Source organism: Pongo pygmaeus, chromosome 6 (assembly GCF_028885625.2).
Source record: "Pongo pygmaeus isolate AG05252 chromosome 6, NHGRI_mPonPyg2-v2.0_pri, whole genome shotgun sequence".
NCBI classification, from domain to species: Eukaryota; Metazoa; Chordata; class Mammalia; order Primates; family Hominidae; genus Pongo; species Pongo pygmaeus.
Window position 1 is genome coordinate 20273238 of NC_072379.2, and position 18532 is coordinate 20291769.

The 18532-nt window shown below is 37.4% G+C and overlaps 1 protein-coding gene across 7 annotated transcripts in view; it reads right to left on the reverse strand.

Annotated features, from left to right (window-relative positions):
* The window catches only part of LOC129040477 (S-adenosyl-L-methionine-dependent tRNA 4-demethylwyosine synthase TYW1), a 268106-nt gene that overhangs the window by 57754 nt on the left and 191820 nt on the right, over positions 1 to 18532 (reverse strand). Inside the window, exon 14 of one of the 7 annotated variants that reach the window (XR_010127062.1) lies at positions 2220 to 12441. The exons of 5 other annotated variants lie outside the window; for them this stretch is intronic. Coding sequence is in view for 1 of the 2 variants with exons in the window: in XM_063668313.1 (XP_063524383.1) it covers positions 12289 to 12441 (153 nt within the window). In the remaining variant the exon portion in view is untranslated. Of the gene's footprint in view, positions 1 to 2219; positions 12442 to 18532 lie in introns of those variants that run through there. One more of the 7 variants, XM_063668313.1, reaches the window with a different exon arrangement.

Genomic DNA, 18532 nt, shown 5'->3' on the forward strand with positions numbered 1-18532 from the left:
CATTATACTAGTAATTCAACACAGAAAAACCACACGATCATCTTCATAGATACCCAAAGGTATTTGATATAGTTTAAAAGCCATCCCTGCTTTTAAAACAAAACAGAATGAGCAAATCAAACGCCATTTGGTAAATTCAGTTAATTAAACACATCCTTAATATTAAAAAAAAAAATTCACAACATTCTCCAGTCAATAGTCAACACTATTCTTACTGGCTAAAAAAATAGAGGGGCCAGATGCGGTGGCTCACGCCTGTAATCCCAGCACTTTGGGAGGCTGAGGTGGGTGGCTCACTTGAGGTCAGGAGTTCGAGGCCAGCCTGGCCAACGTGGCGAAACCCCGTCTCCACTAAAAAATACAAAAATTAGCCGGGCATGGTGGCAGGCGCCTGTAATCCCAGCTACTTGGGAGGCTGAGGCAAGAGAATTGCTTCAACCCGGGAGGCAGAGGTTGCAATGAGCCAAGATTGTGCCACTGCACTCCAGCCTGGGCAACAGAGTGAGACTCTGTCTCAAATAAATAAATAAATAAATAAATAAATAAATAAATAAATAAATAAATAAATGCATTTCTATTTAGTTGGACTAACAGAAGAATTTCTATTCTTTCTTAAAAAATACTTTTCTACAAGTTATAATCAAAGCAACAAGGCCAGGATAAGAATTACTGGAGAATATACAAAAAATAATTAATTGTAAATAATATGACTGGCTCCTTGGAAACCTAAGAGAATCAACTAAAAATGAGATTAGGCCAGTTACCAAAAAATAAAAAATAAAAACCAACAGCTTTCCAAGGATACAGTAGTGAGTTAAATGTGGACACTGGAGCCAGAATTAATCCCGACCCATGTACTAGGTATCATTACCTCTCTGTTCTTAGTTTCTACCTGAATGTAGCATTTAGCACGTGGAATCTACAACCAAGCTTGGCAGCAGTGTATCATACCAAGTATTAGCTACTATATGCCAGCAATCAGCAATTACAAAATTCAGGAGAAAGCATATTCTACCTATAATTATGCAATGCCTAGTGATTCAGTTGGGTGCACTGGCTCATGCTTGTAATCCCAGCACATTGGAAGGCCAAGGTGGGAGGATTACTTGAGGCCAGGAATTCGAGACCAGCCTGGGCAACATAAAGAGACCCCATCACTACAAAATATACAACAGCCGGGCATGGCTGAAGCAGGAGGATTGCCTGAGCTTGGGAGGTGGAGGCTGCAGTGAGCCATGATCGCACCAACGCACCCCAGCCTGGGTGACAGAGCAAGACTCTGTCTCAAAAAAAAAAAAAAAAAATTTATATATATATATATTCCTAATGATTAAATTATGAACTAGCATGCAGGGCAGTGAGTAAAATAAACTTTTCTAAAAGACCTAAACAAAAACCTATCTACATGGAGAGCCATGATGGATTTATAAATATAATGTAATTCCAACCAGAGTTTACAATTCACCTGAACAAATAAACTGGCAACAGTAACCATAAAAATAATAGCAGGAGTTTGCAATTACTCAGCCCTTACTATGTGCCAGCTGTTGTTATAAAGTGCTTTGTAGCTTGGCAAAGATTCCAATATTTGTCTAATCTTTACAACAAATCCACAAAATAGATTGGATTATTATCTTCACTTTACAGATATGAAGGTGAGGCTGACAGCTGTTAAGTAAATTGCCTGAAGTTACACAGCTGGAGAGCAGCAAAGCTGGGGTGTGAACCCAAGCAGTAGTGAGGTGGGAGACTGGCAGGACTTGTTTTCTGGTCACAACCCTGCTGACCAAAACAGGTCCAGACAGGATGAAGTGAAGAAACCAGCAGGAACCAGCAGATGGCCACTAAGGTAAGATAGCCTTCTTGTTCATTAGCATAAGACACTCCCATCAGGGCCATGACAGTTTACAAATGCCATGCAACAACCCAGAAGTTACTGCCCCTTTGCTAGAAAGTTCTAAATAACACATCCCTTTATTTGCATTGGCCTGCCCCTTAATTTGCATGTAATTGAAGTATATTTATATGTGCATAAATACAGTTGCCAGGAGCCCATACAATGCCCATTCTGGGTGCGCTGCCTATGAGTTAGCCCTGCTCTGCAAGGAGCTGTACCCTTCAATAAAAGATTCCCGTCTAACACCACTGGCTTGCCCTTCAATTCTTTCCTGGACAAAGCCAAAAACCCTCCCAAGCTAAGCCCTGGTTTTGGGGCTCACCTGTCATGCAACAGTAGGAACCAGTATAGGCTCTCTCTCACTTTGCTAAATCTTCTAAAACTGTGAGATGAAACACACAAAGAGAAATGTACACAAAACACGAATGTATAACTCCAGGGATTATCACAAAATGCCCATCACCCAGACACCCTTCTGCTCCTCCCAGTGAACATCCACTCCCTTCACCTGACTAATATCTAATATCCTGACTTTAACATGATAGTCTAGTTTTTGCCTGTGTTTGGAATTTATGTCAGTGGAATCATACATTATTTTGTGTCCAGCGTCTATCACTCAACACTGTGTTTATAAAATTCGCCCATGTTGCTCCATGTTTAGGTTTGTTCATTTTCATTATCTAGTATTGGGTTGCATTAATATACAACAAGTCATTCAACCATTCCCTAAACATTTGGATCATGTCCAGGTTTTAGCTATTATAAAACAATGTGGTTATCTCTTTGAACGCCAGAGTTTAGTTTTGCCTGTTTAAGGAAATTTTATAAAATGCTACTGTGACATGTATTCTTTTGTCTGGCTTCTTTCACTGAATTCGATGTTTGCGAGATTCATTCATGCTGTTGATGTAACTGGAGCTCCAGTGGCCCAGTAGAGTGCATGGTACTTATGTGTAACCATAGATACATCTTTATGGCCACATTGTATGAATATACTACTAGTGAATGATTTTAACCCCCTACTTTGGGTTTCTTAGAAAATACTGCTGCCATGAGTGCTACTGTACTCATCTCTCTCTCCCTCTCCCCCACCTCCTTGTTTTTTTTTTTGTCTGGCTTGAGATAGGGTCTCGCTCCATCACTCAGGCTGGAGTGCAGTGGCATAAGCACGGCTCACTACAGCCTCAACCTCCCAGTCTCAAGGGATCCTCCCGTCTCAGCCTCTTGAGTAGCTGGGACTACAGGCACATGCTGCCCCTCCTAGCTTTTTTTTTTTTTTTTTTCTGTAGAGACAGGCTCATTTTGTTGCCCAGGCTGGTCTCAAACTCTTGGGCTCAAGCAATCCTCTTGCCTTGGCCTCCCAAAATGCTAGGATTACAGGCATGAACAACCGTGCCCAGCTGTACTTGTTTCTTGATGCACAAGAACACACATTTTCTAGGATCTACCTAAATATGGAAATGCTGGGTCATGGCGGATATGTATACATTCGATCTTAGCAGATATTGGCAATCTGATTGCCAAAGTCATTTTGCCACACTTTCACCCACGTTGTATCAGAGTTTTGGTTGGTTGTTATCTTCAACAACACTTAGTGTTGCTAGTTTTCACCACTTTTGCATTGTTTTGGCTTTGCATCTGACTATGAATGTAAGCAAGCTAAGTTCATATGTTTTCTGGCTATCTGTATCTCTGTTTTTGTGAAGTACTGGTTCAAATTTCTTGAATATTTCTCTGTTGGAATATTTGTCTTTTTTCCAACTGATTTTCAATAAATTATTTGCATTTGCTGGAAAGAAAAGCTCTGTTATAAATGTATTAGAAATAATTTCATCCACTTTATGGCTTCCTTTTTTTCACAATGTCTTCTGATCAATAAGAATTCCTAACTTTCATACATTTCCACTTTCTTTCCTTACTAGCGTTGCTTTCATATTAGTGTTTCTTGTGTCTCTTTAAAGGATCATTCCATGCTATCAAGAGCATGAAGATAAGCTCTTACATTTTTTTCTAGAAGTTTTATCATATTGCCACTCACATTTGTGACAAAAATCCACCAAAACTGACTTTTGCGTGTGGTGTTGAGAGGTTAAACTTATTTAACATGTGGATAGTCCACTGTAGTAAATATGATAGAATCATTGTCTATGCATGTGAGGGTCTGCTTCTGGTTTTTTCTATTCTGTTCCAGTGATCTAATCATTTCTCTTTGTCTCAATATCACACTTTTAATTACTGTTGCTTTATACTAAGACTTGATATCCAGTACAGATGGTTCTCAACCAGGAGCGATTCTGCACCGCATGGGACAATTAGCAACATCTTGAGAAAATCTTTTGGTTTTCACAAATGGGGGCTGCTACTGACATCTAGTGGGTAAAGGCCAGGGCTGCTGCTGAATATCCTACAATGCATGGGACAGTCTCCCCAACCCTTTTCCTAAAAAGAACTATGCAGTCTAAAATGTCGATGGTGCCAACGTTGAAAAGCCCTACAGTGGAGCACGTTCTCTTATGTCGTCCTTCTGAAAGAGTATGTTGGCTATTCTTGGCCCTTTGCATATCCATGTACATTTTAGAATCAGCTTATTAATTTCCACAAACATAAACAACCCTTTATGATTCTGCCTGATATGGCATTGAATCTATAAGCCAGTGTTGTTCAATAGACATATAAGTTCACAGGTGAAATTATTTTTTTAAATGTATTTTAACTTAACATATCCCCAAAATTATCAACTCAAGAAGCAATCAATATTTAAATATTGGGATACCTGACATTCTTTTTACCAGACTAAATCTTTGAATTCCATTGCTTCTAGCCTTTTGGCTAAGATCAAGTGTAGTCTTTGAATTCCAATGCACAGCATGGCTCAATTCAGGGTAGCCACGTTTCAAGTACTCAATGGCCACATGTAGCTAGTGGCTACCGTAATTAAATATAATCAGTGTATGGAGAAATGATACTTTTACCACCCTGAATCTGCCAAAATAATTACCTTTATTTAGATCCTTCAAAATTTCTCTCGATAATATTTTATAGTTTTCAACACAAAGGTCAAAAACTTCTTTCCATAGATTTATTCCAAGGTAATATACTTTTGATGCTTTGTTATGGTAGTATCTTTTCTATTTTTCCTCTTTTAACTAATATTTAACTGATATTTTAATAGCTGGTATACAGAAATATAACTGATTTTTGTAAGCTGACTGTGTATCCATATAGCAGTCTTGTAAAATACATTTATTAAAGCGAATAATTACAAATTTTGGAAAGGATTGTTTATGTACACATTTATTTACTAAAAATGACATCTTCCTTTCCAATCATAACTTTTTTCCCTTTTTCTTGTCATTTAGCACTAGCCAGGACTTTGATTCCATGTTAAATGGAAGTGGTGATAAATATAGTGGGTATGCTTGTCTTATTCTGCACAGTAAGATTTTAAACATTTACTCAAGAAGTATGAGTTTTATGGGTAAATATCTTTATCGGATTAGGAAGTTTCCTTCTAATTCTAATTGGCTATAAGATTTTAATCATAAATAAATATTGATTTCTGTCAAATTCTTTTTATGCATCTATTAAGCTTATCCTACCATCTTTCTTATTATGACATCATAAATAGGTTGATTTTTACACATTAAACAAAACTTGCATTCTTAGAATAAAGCCAGTTTTTCATGGTTTTATAGACTGCTGTATTTAGTTTGTTGATCTTTTCTTTAAAATTGTTGCTTCTATGCTTATGAGTAAAAATCGCTTTTGTCTTATTCTTCTTAGAATTTGGTATAAAGATTATTCTGAACTGGCTGGACGCAGTGGCTTATGCCTGTAATCCCAGCACTTTGGGAGGCTGAGGCAGGTGGATCACCTGAGGTTGGGAGTTCGAGACCAGCCTCACCAACATGGAGAAACCCCATCTCTACTAAAAATACAAAATTAGCTGGGCGTAATGGCGCATGCCTGTAGACCCAGCTACTTGGGAGGCTGAGGCACGAGAATCACTTGAGCCCAGGAGGCAGAGGTTGCGGTGAGCTGAGATCACGCCATCGCACCCCAGCCTGGGCAACAAGAGCGAAACTCCATCTCAAAAAAAAAAAAAAAATTATTCTGAACTAATAAAATGAGATGGAAAGTGCTACTATTCCTCTCTGGAATAGTTGTGTAGGGTTGGTGTTAGTTCTCCTGATGACTGGTATCATCAGGAACTGGTATAATTCAACGATGAAATCATCTGGGCCTGGAGTTTCCTTTGTTTGAGGTTTCAAATTTTAAAAAGCAATTTATTTAACAATTATAAGTCCATGTAGATCATTTCTTCTAGTATTAATTTTCTTAAGCTTCATTTTCTAGGAATTTGTATATTTCATCTAAATTCCCAAATTAATTGGCATAAAGTAATTCAAAATATCCTCCTATCTTTTTAATGTCTATAGGATCTATAGTGATGTTTCATTTTCATTTCTAACATTACTTATTTGTATCATCTCTCATTTTATTGATTAAACTTGCCAGGTAATCATCAGTTTTGTAAGATTTTTTGAATAACCAACTTTTGCTTTTTTGTAATCCTATTTTATGGATGTTTTTTATTTCCTTAATTTCTGCTCTTTTTATTTCCTTCCAAGTACTTACTCTATGTTTAATTTACTGCTCTTTTCTTTTTTAAAAAAAAAAACATTGTTGGTACCAATTAACTTCTTAATATATGCATTTAGCTTATTGATTTTTAACCTATTTCCTTTACTAAGTAGGCATTTTGTCTTCTTCAAAACTTTTTTTTTCTCCTTCACTCTTGAAAAATATTTTCACTGGGAATGGACTTCTAGATTGGCAGCTCTTGGCAAATTTCAGCCCTTTGAGGCTCCATGGTTTGTGCTCTCATTTCTGTTCTGCAATCAAGCACTGGCCTATTGTTGCTCTTTTGAAAGTAATCTCTCTTTATCTCTGCCTGCTTTTAAAAATTTCATAAAATGTTTTTATTTATCCCCTTTGGGTTTATGTTTTCCTGTATTGCCCCAAATTTCTACAGTAAATGAGTAAAACTTTTGTAATGGGGGAGAAAAAGACATGCAGAAATGTTAATCTGATAAGCAGCATAATGATAAGTTCAGAATATCCCAAGAGCATAGGGGAAGGGGGTCCTAATGTGACAAATGTCCCAAAGAGTCTAACTAAAGACATCTTGGTTATCAAACAAAAGACCAGCAGTATGCAATAGAGCCTCTCACAGTTCTCCACTAAAATACTCCCAGAAAAACCATTTGCCATTTGTATGTAAGCAGACAAAATGAGTTGTTTGTCTGCAACCCATCTGTAGGTAAGGCTGATTGAACATTTGAAAATCAGTTAATGTAATCCATCACATCAACAAGATAAAGAAGGAAAATCACGTGATTATATCAATAGATGCCAAAAAGCATATGACACCATTCACCACCCACTCATAATAAAAACTCTCAGCAAACTAGGAAAATTTTCTCAACTTAATAAGGATATCTACAAAAAACCTACAGCTAACATCATACTTAATGGCAAGAACCTGGAAGCTTTCCCACTAATATCAGGAACAAAGCAAGGATGTCTTCTCTCACCACTGCTTTTCAACATGGTACTGGAAGTCCTAATCAATGCAGTAAGACAAGGCAGGGGAATACAAGGAAAACAGATTTGGAAGAAAGAAATAAAACTGTCTTTGTTTAGAGATAGCATGATTATCTATGTAGAAAATCCACTAATCAATCTTAACAACTAGATGTTGTGTACCACTTGATTGATGCATTAGGAAACAGTACAGCAACAATTATTAAGTATTCTTGCCAAAAACTGAATATATCATTAATCGAGCCTTTAGTTGTAACTACCATTTTACAGGAATTACAAAGAAACACAGACTATATTAAAAGATACCAAAAGGACTCAATCAGCCAAATTCGGGATGTTGCAAATTCTAATGACAAACGACCCACCTTCTTCCACAAATAAGTAGCACACAAGAAGGGGAAACAGGATTGGAGCAATCACATTACAAGAAGTATAAACAAAGTACAGTGTGAGAATCTTGTTTGGATATTACTCTGAGAAAAAAAGTTATAAAAACACATTCTTTTGGAAACTATCAGAGAAAATTAGACACATTTGAATTTTCAGGAAATGCATTAAAATGCATTGTTAATTGTATTAGTAGTGATAATGGTATTGTGTTTATATTTTGTTTTTAATTTTTTTTTAATTTTTTGTTTTTTGAGACAGGGTTTCACTCTGTCACTCAGGCTGGAGTGCACTGGTGCATCATCACACTCGGTTAATTTTTTTTACTTTTTGTAGAGACAGGGTCTCATTATGTTGCCCAGGCTGGTCTTGAACTCCTGGACTCAAGTGATCCTCCTACCTTGAACTCCCAAAGTGCTGGGATTACAGGTGTGAGCCATCACATCCAGCTTGTTTGTTTTTTAAAAAGTCCTTCAGCTGGAAGAAGAGACATAGTAAAGATTAAAGAGAAAATTTGTGGTGAAATCATGAATACTGACGGTATGAAACAAGAATGGTAAGGTCTTAGCTGGGCACAGTGGCTCATGCCTATAACTCCAGCACTCTGGGAGGCTGAGGTGAGTGGATCACCCAAGGTCAAGAGTTCAAGACCAGCCTGGCCAACGTGGTGAAACACAGTTTCTACTAAAAATACAAAAAAAATAGCCAGGCGTGGTGGCACGCACCTGTAATCCCAGCTACTCAGGAGGCTCAGGCAGGAGAATCACTTGAACTCAGGAGGCAGAGGCTGCAGTGAGCTGAGACTGGGCGGCTGCACTCCAGCCTAGGCAACAGAGCAAGACTCCGTCTCAAAAAAAAAAAAGAATAGTAAGGTCATGTGGAGTTCAAAAAATATGCAAAAGTAAAATGTACAACAAAAACAGCATAGAAGTTGGGAGGGAGTTAATGGAGTTAAGTATTCTAAGTACTATTGCTTATAAAATGATGTAAACGTTAATTTACATTGACTTTAATAAGTCAAGGTTGCCCGCTTCAATCACTAGGGCAACAACTAAAAGAACAATAATAGAAAAATAAATATTAAAAACCAACAGAATGAAAAACTTATAATAAAATTCCTTAATTAAAAACAAAAGAAAATAGAGAAAAAGATAGCTAAAAAGGGGAAAGGAAAATAATGCAAATAATTACATGCTAAATTTAAATTCAAATGTCTATTATTGTACTTCATGCAAACAGATAAACACTCAAAAAGATAAAGATTTTCCAAAGGTTTAAGAAAACAAACCCAATTACATGTTATTAAAAAGTCCTTCAGATGGAAGCAGAGACATACGAAAGAATAGAGAGAAAATTTGTGGGTAAATCATGAATACTGACTGCATGACAGAAAAATGGTAATGTCTTATGAAGATATAACTTAAATATAAAGATACAAAAAAGGCTGAAAATAAAAACAAAAAGAAAAAAGTTGTACTATGCAAACACTGACCATAAAAAAATACTAGTGTTGCTTTACTAGTATTAGACAGACTTTAAGATGAGAAGGTGAGAAGGGCATTATAAAAAGGCCAATTCACCAAAAATATATAACAATTCTTAACTAGTATAAGAATAGACTAGTACCTAACAATATAGCATCCATATGAAGTAACAATTGACATAACTAAAATGAGAAATGAACATAGCCAGAGTCACAATAGAACATTTGTACACATCTCTCTGGGTAACCAATAATATAAGACAAAAGAACTTTCTCAGTAACAATTAAAGACAAAGGAGTAAAAGCACAGAACACATGAACAACATGATTAACTTAACTCTCCTCCAAGACCTAGCAAAACAAGAGTAAATTAAACCAACAGGGTTAGGAAAGAGAAACAAAGACTAGAACAGAGGTAAAAGAAATAGAGAACAGAAAAACTGGGGAGAACAAAGAAACCAAAGGTATGTTCTATGAAAAGATCAACTAAATGGACCTTTAGCTAGACTAAGAAAAAGACACAGATAACTAAAATCAGAAATGAAAGTGGAGATACTACTACTAACCCCACACAAATAAAAGGAATTATAAGAAAATGCTATGAACAACTATATACCAAAAAAAGTGGATAACCTAAATTAAATGGACAAATTCTTAGAAATACGTAAATTACCAAAAATGACTCAAGGAGAAATGGACAATCGGAACAGACCTACAAGTCAAGAGATTGAACAATCAAAAAACTCCCAACAAATAAAAGCTTAAGAGCAGATGGCTTCATTGCCAAACATTTCAAGAAGAATATTCTCAAACTCTTTCAAAAAAAATAGAAGAGGAAACACTTCACACCTCCTTCTCCGAGGCCAGCATTATCTTCATAACAAACCAGAAAAAGACATCACCAGAAAAGAAAACTATAATCCAATCCTTCATGATGTAGAAATTCTCAGCAGAATACTACCAAACCAAATACAACATCATATTAAAATATTTTACATTATTACCAAGTGGGATTTATCCCAGGAATGAAAGCAAGTCACATACTACACAAATCCATTTATATGAAATTTCCAGAACAGCTATATCCATAGTAACAGAAAACAGATTGGTGGTTATAAGGGACTGGTTATGAGGTATGGGGAGTAACTGCTTAATAGGTACAGGATTTTATGTTGGAGTAATAAAAATGTTTAGGAACTAGATAAAGGTGATGATTACACAAGACTGTAAATGTATGAAATGCCACTTAGTTGTTCATGTTAAAACAGTTCATTTTATGTTACTTGAATGCTACCTCAATAAAAAATTTTAAATCCCTGTTAAAGTTCCAGCTGCCTGTTTTGCAGGCTTTAAAAGCTGATCCCAAAATGCATATGGAAATGCATAGGAACCCAAAGACCCAAAATAATTTGAAAAAGAACAAAGTTAGAAGATTCAAACACTGTGATTTCAAAACGTACTCAAAGCTATGTTAATCAAGATTATGTGGTACCACCGTAAGGATAAAAGTGAACATCAATGGAACAGAACTGGACAGTCCACAAATAAAACCCATACACTTAACGGCCAATTGATTTTGACAAGGGTACAAAGACAATTCAATGGGGAAAAAAATAGTCTTTTCAACACATGGTACTGAGACAACTAGTTATTCACAGGCAAATGACCATCTCACATTGTCCACAAAAATTAACTCAAAACTGCTCAAAGAGCTAAAACAATAAAACTCTTGGAAGAAAACATATGGTAAATCTCTGTCACCTTGCATTAGGCAATTAGATGTGACACCAAAAACATAAGCAACAGAAGGAGGAAAAAAAGATACAATGGACTTTTTCAAAGTTAAAACTTTTTGTGCTTCAAGTTGGCAGCTCCTGAAAAAGTTAAATATAGAATTACTATATGACCCAGCAACTTTACTCACAAGTGTGAACTGAAACATATATTCACACTAAAACCTGTGCATGAATATTCCCAGCAGTATTACTCATAACAGCCAAAAGCTGGAAACAATGCCAACGTCCATCAGCTGAAGAACGGACAAAGAAAATATAGTACATATCCATCCAAGAGAACAGTATTCAGCAAAAAAGATGAAGTTCTAGGCTGGGCGCAGTGGCTCACGCCTGTAATCCCAGCACTTTGGGAGGCCAAGGCGGGTGGATCACAAGGTCGGGAGTTTGAGACCAGCCTGGCCAATATGGTGAAACTCCATCTCTACTAAAAATACAGAAATTAGCTCAGTGTGGTGGAGGGTGCCCGTAGTCCCAGCTACTCAGGAGGCTGAGGCAGGAGAACCAGTTGAACCCAGGAGACAGAAGTTGCAGTGAGCCAAGATCATGCCACTGCACTCTAGCCTGGGGAACAGAGCGAGACTCCGTCTCAAAAAAAAAGATGAAGTTCTGATTCATGCTATAACATGCGCTAACTTGGAAAACATTATACTAACTGTAAGAAGACAGACACTATTGGAAGTTCTGAAATTAAATAATCCACATGGTCACACTGTTTTGTAAATAAACTAAAAGCCACTAAATTATATACTTTAAAAAGTCATTTTTATGCAAAGCAAATTATTTCTTAATTTTAAAATGGAAAGGATGAACATCTATAATTTACTATGTACAAGATGTTAAAAAGTAAACAATAATATAAATATAAGAAAAAAGGAAATAAAAGAACAGAAATTAATAGAAGAAATGCCATAAAATAAGGATGGCAAGTATTCCAAAAATTACTTGTAGAAAAATTTAACAAGAGTTACAAAGTAATGGAAAGAATAAGAAACAGGCCAGCCACAGTGCTCACGCCTGTAATCCCAGCAGTTTGGGAGGCCGAGGTGGGCAGATCACCTAAGGTCAGGAGTTCGAGACCAGCCTGACCAACACTGTGAAACCTCGTCTTTACTAAAAATTCAAAAATTAGCCAGGCATGGTGTTGCACGCCTGTAGTCCCAGCTACTCAGGAGGCTGAGGCAGGAGAACCGCTTGAACCTGGGAGGCGGAGGTGGCAGTGAGCCAAGATCACAACACTGCACTCCAGCCTGGGCAGCAGAGCCAGACTCCACCTTAAAAGAAAAAAAGAAAAAAAAAGAATAAGAAATAAAAATATGCATACTATTATTAGGAATGAGGTACTATTTGGGCTTATCAAATTGGCATTTGATATTTGATATTTGGCATTTGAATATTATGGGCAGTTACACAAAGTCATTTTGAAAATTTAAATGAAATGTACAAAGTCCTAAAGAAAACACAACTTAATAAAATTGATAAACAGAAAATCTAAATGGTCCTATAATTATTTATGGTATTTGATTTGAAATATTAAGCTCTTCCAGAGAACAGAAAAAGAGGGCCTATTCTCCTTACTCATTTTATGAGGTCACCATAATACTGACATTAAAACTTAAAGTCATTAAAAGAAAGAAAACGACAGTTCAGCATCTCTCATGAACAGAAATGGAAACATCTTTTAAATAATAGTATACAAAAGAATCCCAAGATGCACAAAAAAAGATAATACATAGTAACCAAGATGAGTTTATTGCATGAATAGAATTTGGTTTGTTATTTGAAAATCAATGCAATTCACCATATTAGCAGAATAAAGGAAATCATATAATCTCAATAGATGCAAAAAAGTGATATGATAAAAACCCAATAGCCATTGATAACAGACAGTCACATAAAGCTTGGAATAAAAGGAAATTTCTTCAGTATAGTGGAGTATTTATAAAAAATCAACAGTAGGTGGGGGTCTGGGGCTCACACCTATAATCCCAACACTTTGGGAGGCCGAGGTGGGTGGATCACGAGGTCAGGAGTTTGAGACCAGCCTGGCCAAGATGGTGAAACCCCGTCTCTACTAAAAATACAAAAATGAGCTGGGCGTGGTGGTGGGCACCTGTAATCCCAGCTACTTGGGAGGCTGAGGCAGGAGAATCGCTTGAACTCAGGAGGTGGAGGTTGCAGTGAACTGAGATCGCGCTACTGCACTCTAGCCTGGGCGACAGAGTGAGACTCCGTCTCAATCAATCAATAAATATAAATAAATAAAAACAAATAAAAACAGACCCAAACATGTAAGGATACTTAATTTATGACAAAACTGACACTGTAGAACAGGGCAGGAAAGGATTGTTTTTTAAAAAAATAAACAGCATTGAATCAAATGGATACCCATTACAGTGGGAAAAAAAATCCCCACTTTAATGACTTTAAAAAAATTATAGACTTCAAAATGCGAAAGGAAGGAAAAACAACACAATGTCTAGGAAATTACATAAGACACTCTCTTCATGACTTTCCTTTTTTTTTTTTTTTTTTTTTTTTTGAGACAGAGTCTCTCTCTGTCGCCCAGGCTGGAGCAGTGCCGCAATCTCGGCTCACTGCAACCTCTGCCTCCCGGGTTCAAGCGATTCTCCTGCCTCAGCCTCCCGAGTAGCTGGGACTACAGGCGTCTGCCACCAGGCCCGGCTAATTTTTTGTATTTTTAGTAGAGACATGGTTTCACTGTGTTAGCCAGGATGGTCTTGATCTCCTGACCTCATGATCCACCCGCCTCAGCCTCCCAAAGAGCTGGGATTACAGGCGTGAGCCGCCGCGCCCGGCCATGACTTTCTTAAACAGGATAAAATGCACTCACCAGATAAAGACACCTGATAAACTGACTACATTGAAATTGGCTACTTCTTATCAAAAGTCATGAGGCAATGGAGAGAGAAGACATAGAGCAGAAAGGGACATTTACTCCTATCTAGAATACATTTAAAAATCCTACAAACCAATAAGAAAAAGACAATGCAAAAGAAACACTGACCAAAGCCTTGAATGTTCTTATATGGCCTTGCGATTGTCTGGCACTATCTACTAATGATGACTGAATGCACAACATCCAATGAGGCAGCAATTCCACTCCCAAATACACAGTGAACACCAGTTAGTCCACGTGTATATCAAAAAACATGTACAGAAAGGTTATTAGTGCAATTATTCATCATAGCCCCAACCAGGATGCAATGTGAATATCCTTCAATAGTGGAAGGAATAAATCGTGGCATACTCATATATTGACATACAGCAATGAAAATGGATGAATTACAGCTGCACACATCATGGATGAATCTAACAAACATACATAAAGAAAAAACACATATATTCACAAAAGAATTTAAATTGTTAGGATTCCACAACGTTCAAAACCAGGCAAATCTACCTTACGCTGTTAACAATCAAAATAGCAATTATTTTTAGAGAGGGGAGGGGCTGATGGCCAGGAGAGAACTCTGAAGGTGCTATTAACATTCTATTTCTTGAGCTATTTGCTGGCTGTGTTCATTTTGCAATAATTCATCCAGCAGTTCATGTAAGATCTGTGCCCTTTTCTGTGTGCATGGTATACTCCAATTAAAAAGCTTATTAAAAATCATGTATATATGTATTATATATAAATTACATATGTTATATATTTTATATATTATATATAAAAAGTACTGGGAGGAGGCATTCAAATTTTAAAAGTCTTTTCGTTTGTTTTTTGTTGAGAGGTTCACGCTCTGTCACACAGGCTGGAGAGCAGTGGCACAATCATAGCTCACTGTACCTGGAATTCAAACTCCTGGGCTCCTCAAAAGATTCTCCTACCTCAGCCTCCTGAGTAGCTGGGACTACAGGTGCACACCACCATGTCCAGCTTATTTTTTTATTTTTAATTTTTTTGTAGAGATGGGGTGTCGCTATATTGCCAGGCTGGTCTCAAACTCCTGGCCTCAAGTGATCCGCCCACCTTGGCCTCCCAAAGTGTTGGGATTACAGGCATAAGCCACTGTGCCTGGCCTAAAAAGTCCTTATTTTATTTTATTTTTGAGACAGGGTCTCATTCTGTTGTCCAGGCTGGAGTACAGTGGCACGATCTTGGCTCACTGCAGCCTTCACCTCCCTGGCTCAAGTGATCCTCCTGCCTCAGCCCCTCAAGCAGCTGGGACTACAGGTGTGTGCCACTGCACCTGGCTAATTTTTGTAATTTTTTTGTAAGGATGAGGTTTTGCTATGTTGCCCAGGCTGGTCTCAAATACCTGAGCTCAAGCGATCTGCCTGCCTCGGCCTCCCAGAGTGCTGGGACTACAGGTGTGAGCCACCACGCCTGGCCCTAACAAGTCTTTAAATGTTGTATACAGAAGTATTCATGGATAAAATGATATAATGTCTGTTATTAGATTTTAAATATTCCAATGCCTTCCCTACTGCCAAAACTGGAAAGACAGACAAAATCAGAACTGTAGAATGCTGATGGTTGTCAAAGCTAAGATGATGGTTACAAGGAATTGGTTATATTATTCTCTCTCCTCTTGAGCATTATAAAAATCCACAATAAAAAGTTTAAAAATATATAGTCATGAGTTAGAGTTCTGTTGCTTCTAATTAGGCAGCTTTCAGTGCTACATAGACTGGATGAGGTTATTTTAACCCAGGACTACAGCTTTTAATTTCAATGATTTATCTTGACAGTTGCAATTCAAGACATACTCTAGTTGAGGCTGTGTCAAAACAAGATAAAATGGTCTCCTAAAATATGGTACTGACTTACTAGTAATCAAAGAAATGCAAATTGAAGCAGTAATGAGGTACTATTTGGGCTTATCAAATTGGCAAAGATTTTTTTTAAAACAGCAATATTCAGTGCTGCCTAGAGTTTAGCACGACAGGCATATTTGTTCATTGATGGTGGGAGTGTAATTCAGTACCAACGTTTAGAAAAGTAACATGGCAAGATGATTCAAGAATCTGAAAAATACTCAAATCTGTTGACCTAGTAATTGCATTTCTAAAAATGTAGCCTGTGGACATGATAAAAATTATGAACAAAGACTGATGAATAAGCATGTTTATTCTAGCTTTATAATAATGAGACATTACAAACTCAAGATGATGACAAGATGTTCAATCCCAAGGAATGGCTAGATGATTTATATCACCCTTTAGCTAACACTAAAGATGTTATTTCAGAACAATGGTCACGAACCCCAACATATCTGAGGAACATCCTCCTAACAATAGCAGGGTCCAATCTAGATGTGACTCTCAGAAAGAGAGGGAGACTTATTTTTTTGCACCTCGTTCCCATTGAGAATAACTGTTTTAGAGGAGTATTTGTTGACAAGGGGTAACTTTTTTTTTTTTTTTTTTTTGAGACAGTTTTGCTCTGTTGCCCAGGCTGGAATGCAATGGTGCCATCATAGCTCACTGCAGCCTCGACTTCCCAGGCTCAAACCATCCTCCCACCTCAGCCTCCCGAGTAGCTGGAACTACAGGCACATGCTATCACATCCAGCCAATTTTTTTTGTATTTTTTAGTAGAGATGTTTCGCTATGTTGCCCAGGCTTGTCTCGAACTCCTGACCTCAAGTGATCCACCCACCTCGGCCTCCCAAAATGCTGGGATTACAGGCCTTAGCTACAACACCTGGCTACAAGGGGTAATTTTTATGTTACAATGATGAATTTTTTTAAAAGCTGAAAACAAACTTATACATGCAGCATGGCATTAATAATATAAATATATCTACACCAAAAAAATTTAAATGAATTTTTTAAAAGCTGAAAACAAACTTATACATGCAGCATGGCATTAATAATATAAATATATCTACACCAAAAAAATTAAGGTTTAGAAGGAAATACAACAAAAGTTTTGGGATCAGAAAACATGTATACATACACACTTTTTAATAGTATTGATTCTTAAGATGAGATTGGTTGGGTTTAACAGTCTCTTGATATGCCTGATCTCCGCTATCCATTACAGTAGATACTTAAAACTCTCCTGCTCCACCAGGCGTGGTGGTTTACGCTTGTAATCCCAGCACTTTGGGGGACCAAGGTAGGTGGATCATCTGAGGTCAGGCATTCGAGACCAGCCTGGCCAACATGGTGAAACCCCATCTCTACTAAAAACACAAAAATTAGCTGGACCTGGTAGCACATGCCTGTAAACTCAGCTACTTGGGAGGCTGAGGCATGAGAATCACTTGAACCCCGGAGGCGGAGGTTGCAGAGAGCTGAGATCACACCACTGCACTCCAGCCTGAGCAACAGAGCAAGACTCTGTCTCAGAAAAAAAAAAAAAAAAAAAAAAAAATTCTCCTGCTTAAAGATCAGAAATTTGGTAGAGAGTAGAAAAGACATGCCTTGAGTTCAGTAGAACCTAAGAAGATCATGCACATCAACTGAATCATAGGACAGTGTGGCCAGAGTTTGAAGAGTCATGTACTCTACAGGTTACTTACAACAGGAAACAGAAAAACAGAGCTTGACATCCACTCGGCAACTTGGTTAGTGTGCAAGAAGACATCACCTGCGTGAAGGAGTAAGTGGAGGGTGAAACCACAAGAAGAGATGAGCCCAAGAAAGCTGAGAGGCGCAAGATGCACACAGAAGAGGCTCAGAGCACTGGCAGCAGAATGTGAAAAAGAGGAATTATAAGCAAAGTGTAATGGCAGAAATAAAATTCCCACTGGAATTTTAGTGTAAATCCTAGTGTAGTATTTACACTTTGGGAAAATCAAATGAGTAGTATGGAGCAGTGTTTCTTCATCCTTTGGAGATTGGGAGAAATTAGAAGGGGGTGCTTACTGACATTTTGAACAGGACAGTCCATAGTATGAAAATGACCTGTGCCCTGAGAACCAGAACACGGAAATTTACAACATGGGAATTGTATGGAAAAAGACAAAGAAATGAGAATACTCAAAGAATGACTAGTAAGGAATACAAAAAGTAAAGAGCTGAAGACAAAATAGCTGAAAGAGAATAAATAAGTGGTAAGGTTTCTAGAGAAAGAAAGAAGCAACTATAAAATCCTAAGGGCTACTCTATATACTTTCCATCTGGGAGAAGAGTTTTCTGAAAAATCTAAAACCACCACCACAAGATGAACAAGAGAGGTGCCCTATCTACAGAATAGTAAACAGAAATAAGAGAAACAATGTCATAAAAATCAATCAGCAGAAGATCATGTTATTGCCTAAACCAGGATGTCATCTCAGACTCCCATGACTTCAAGCAACATACTGACTTGGATGTCCGAGGATATTGACAAAAGTAAAATCTCTGGCAATGTTCCCGCACACAAAGTCTATCCATCATTCCTGCATCAAA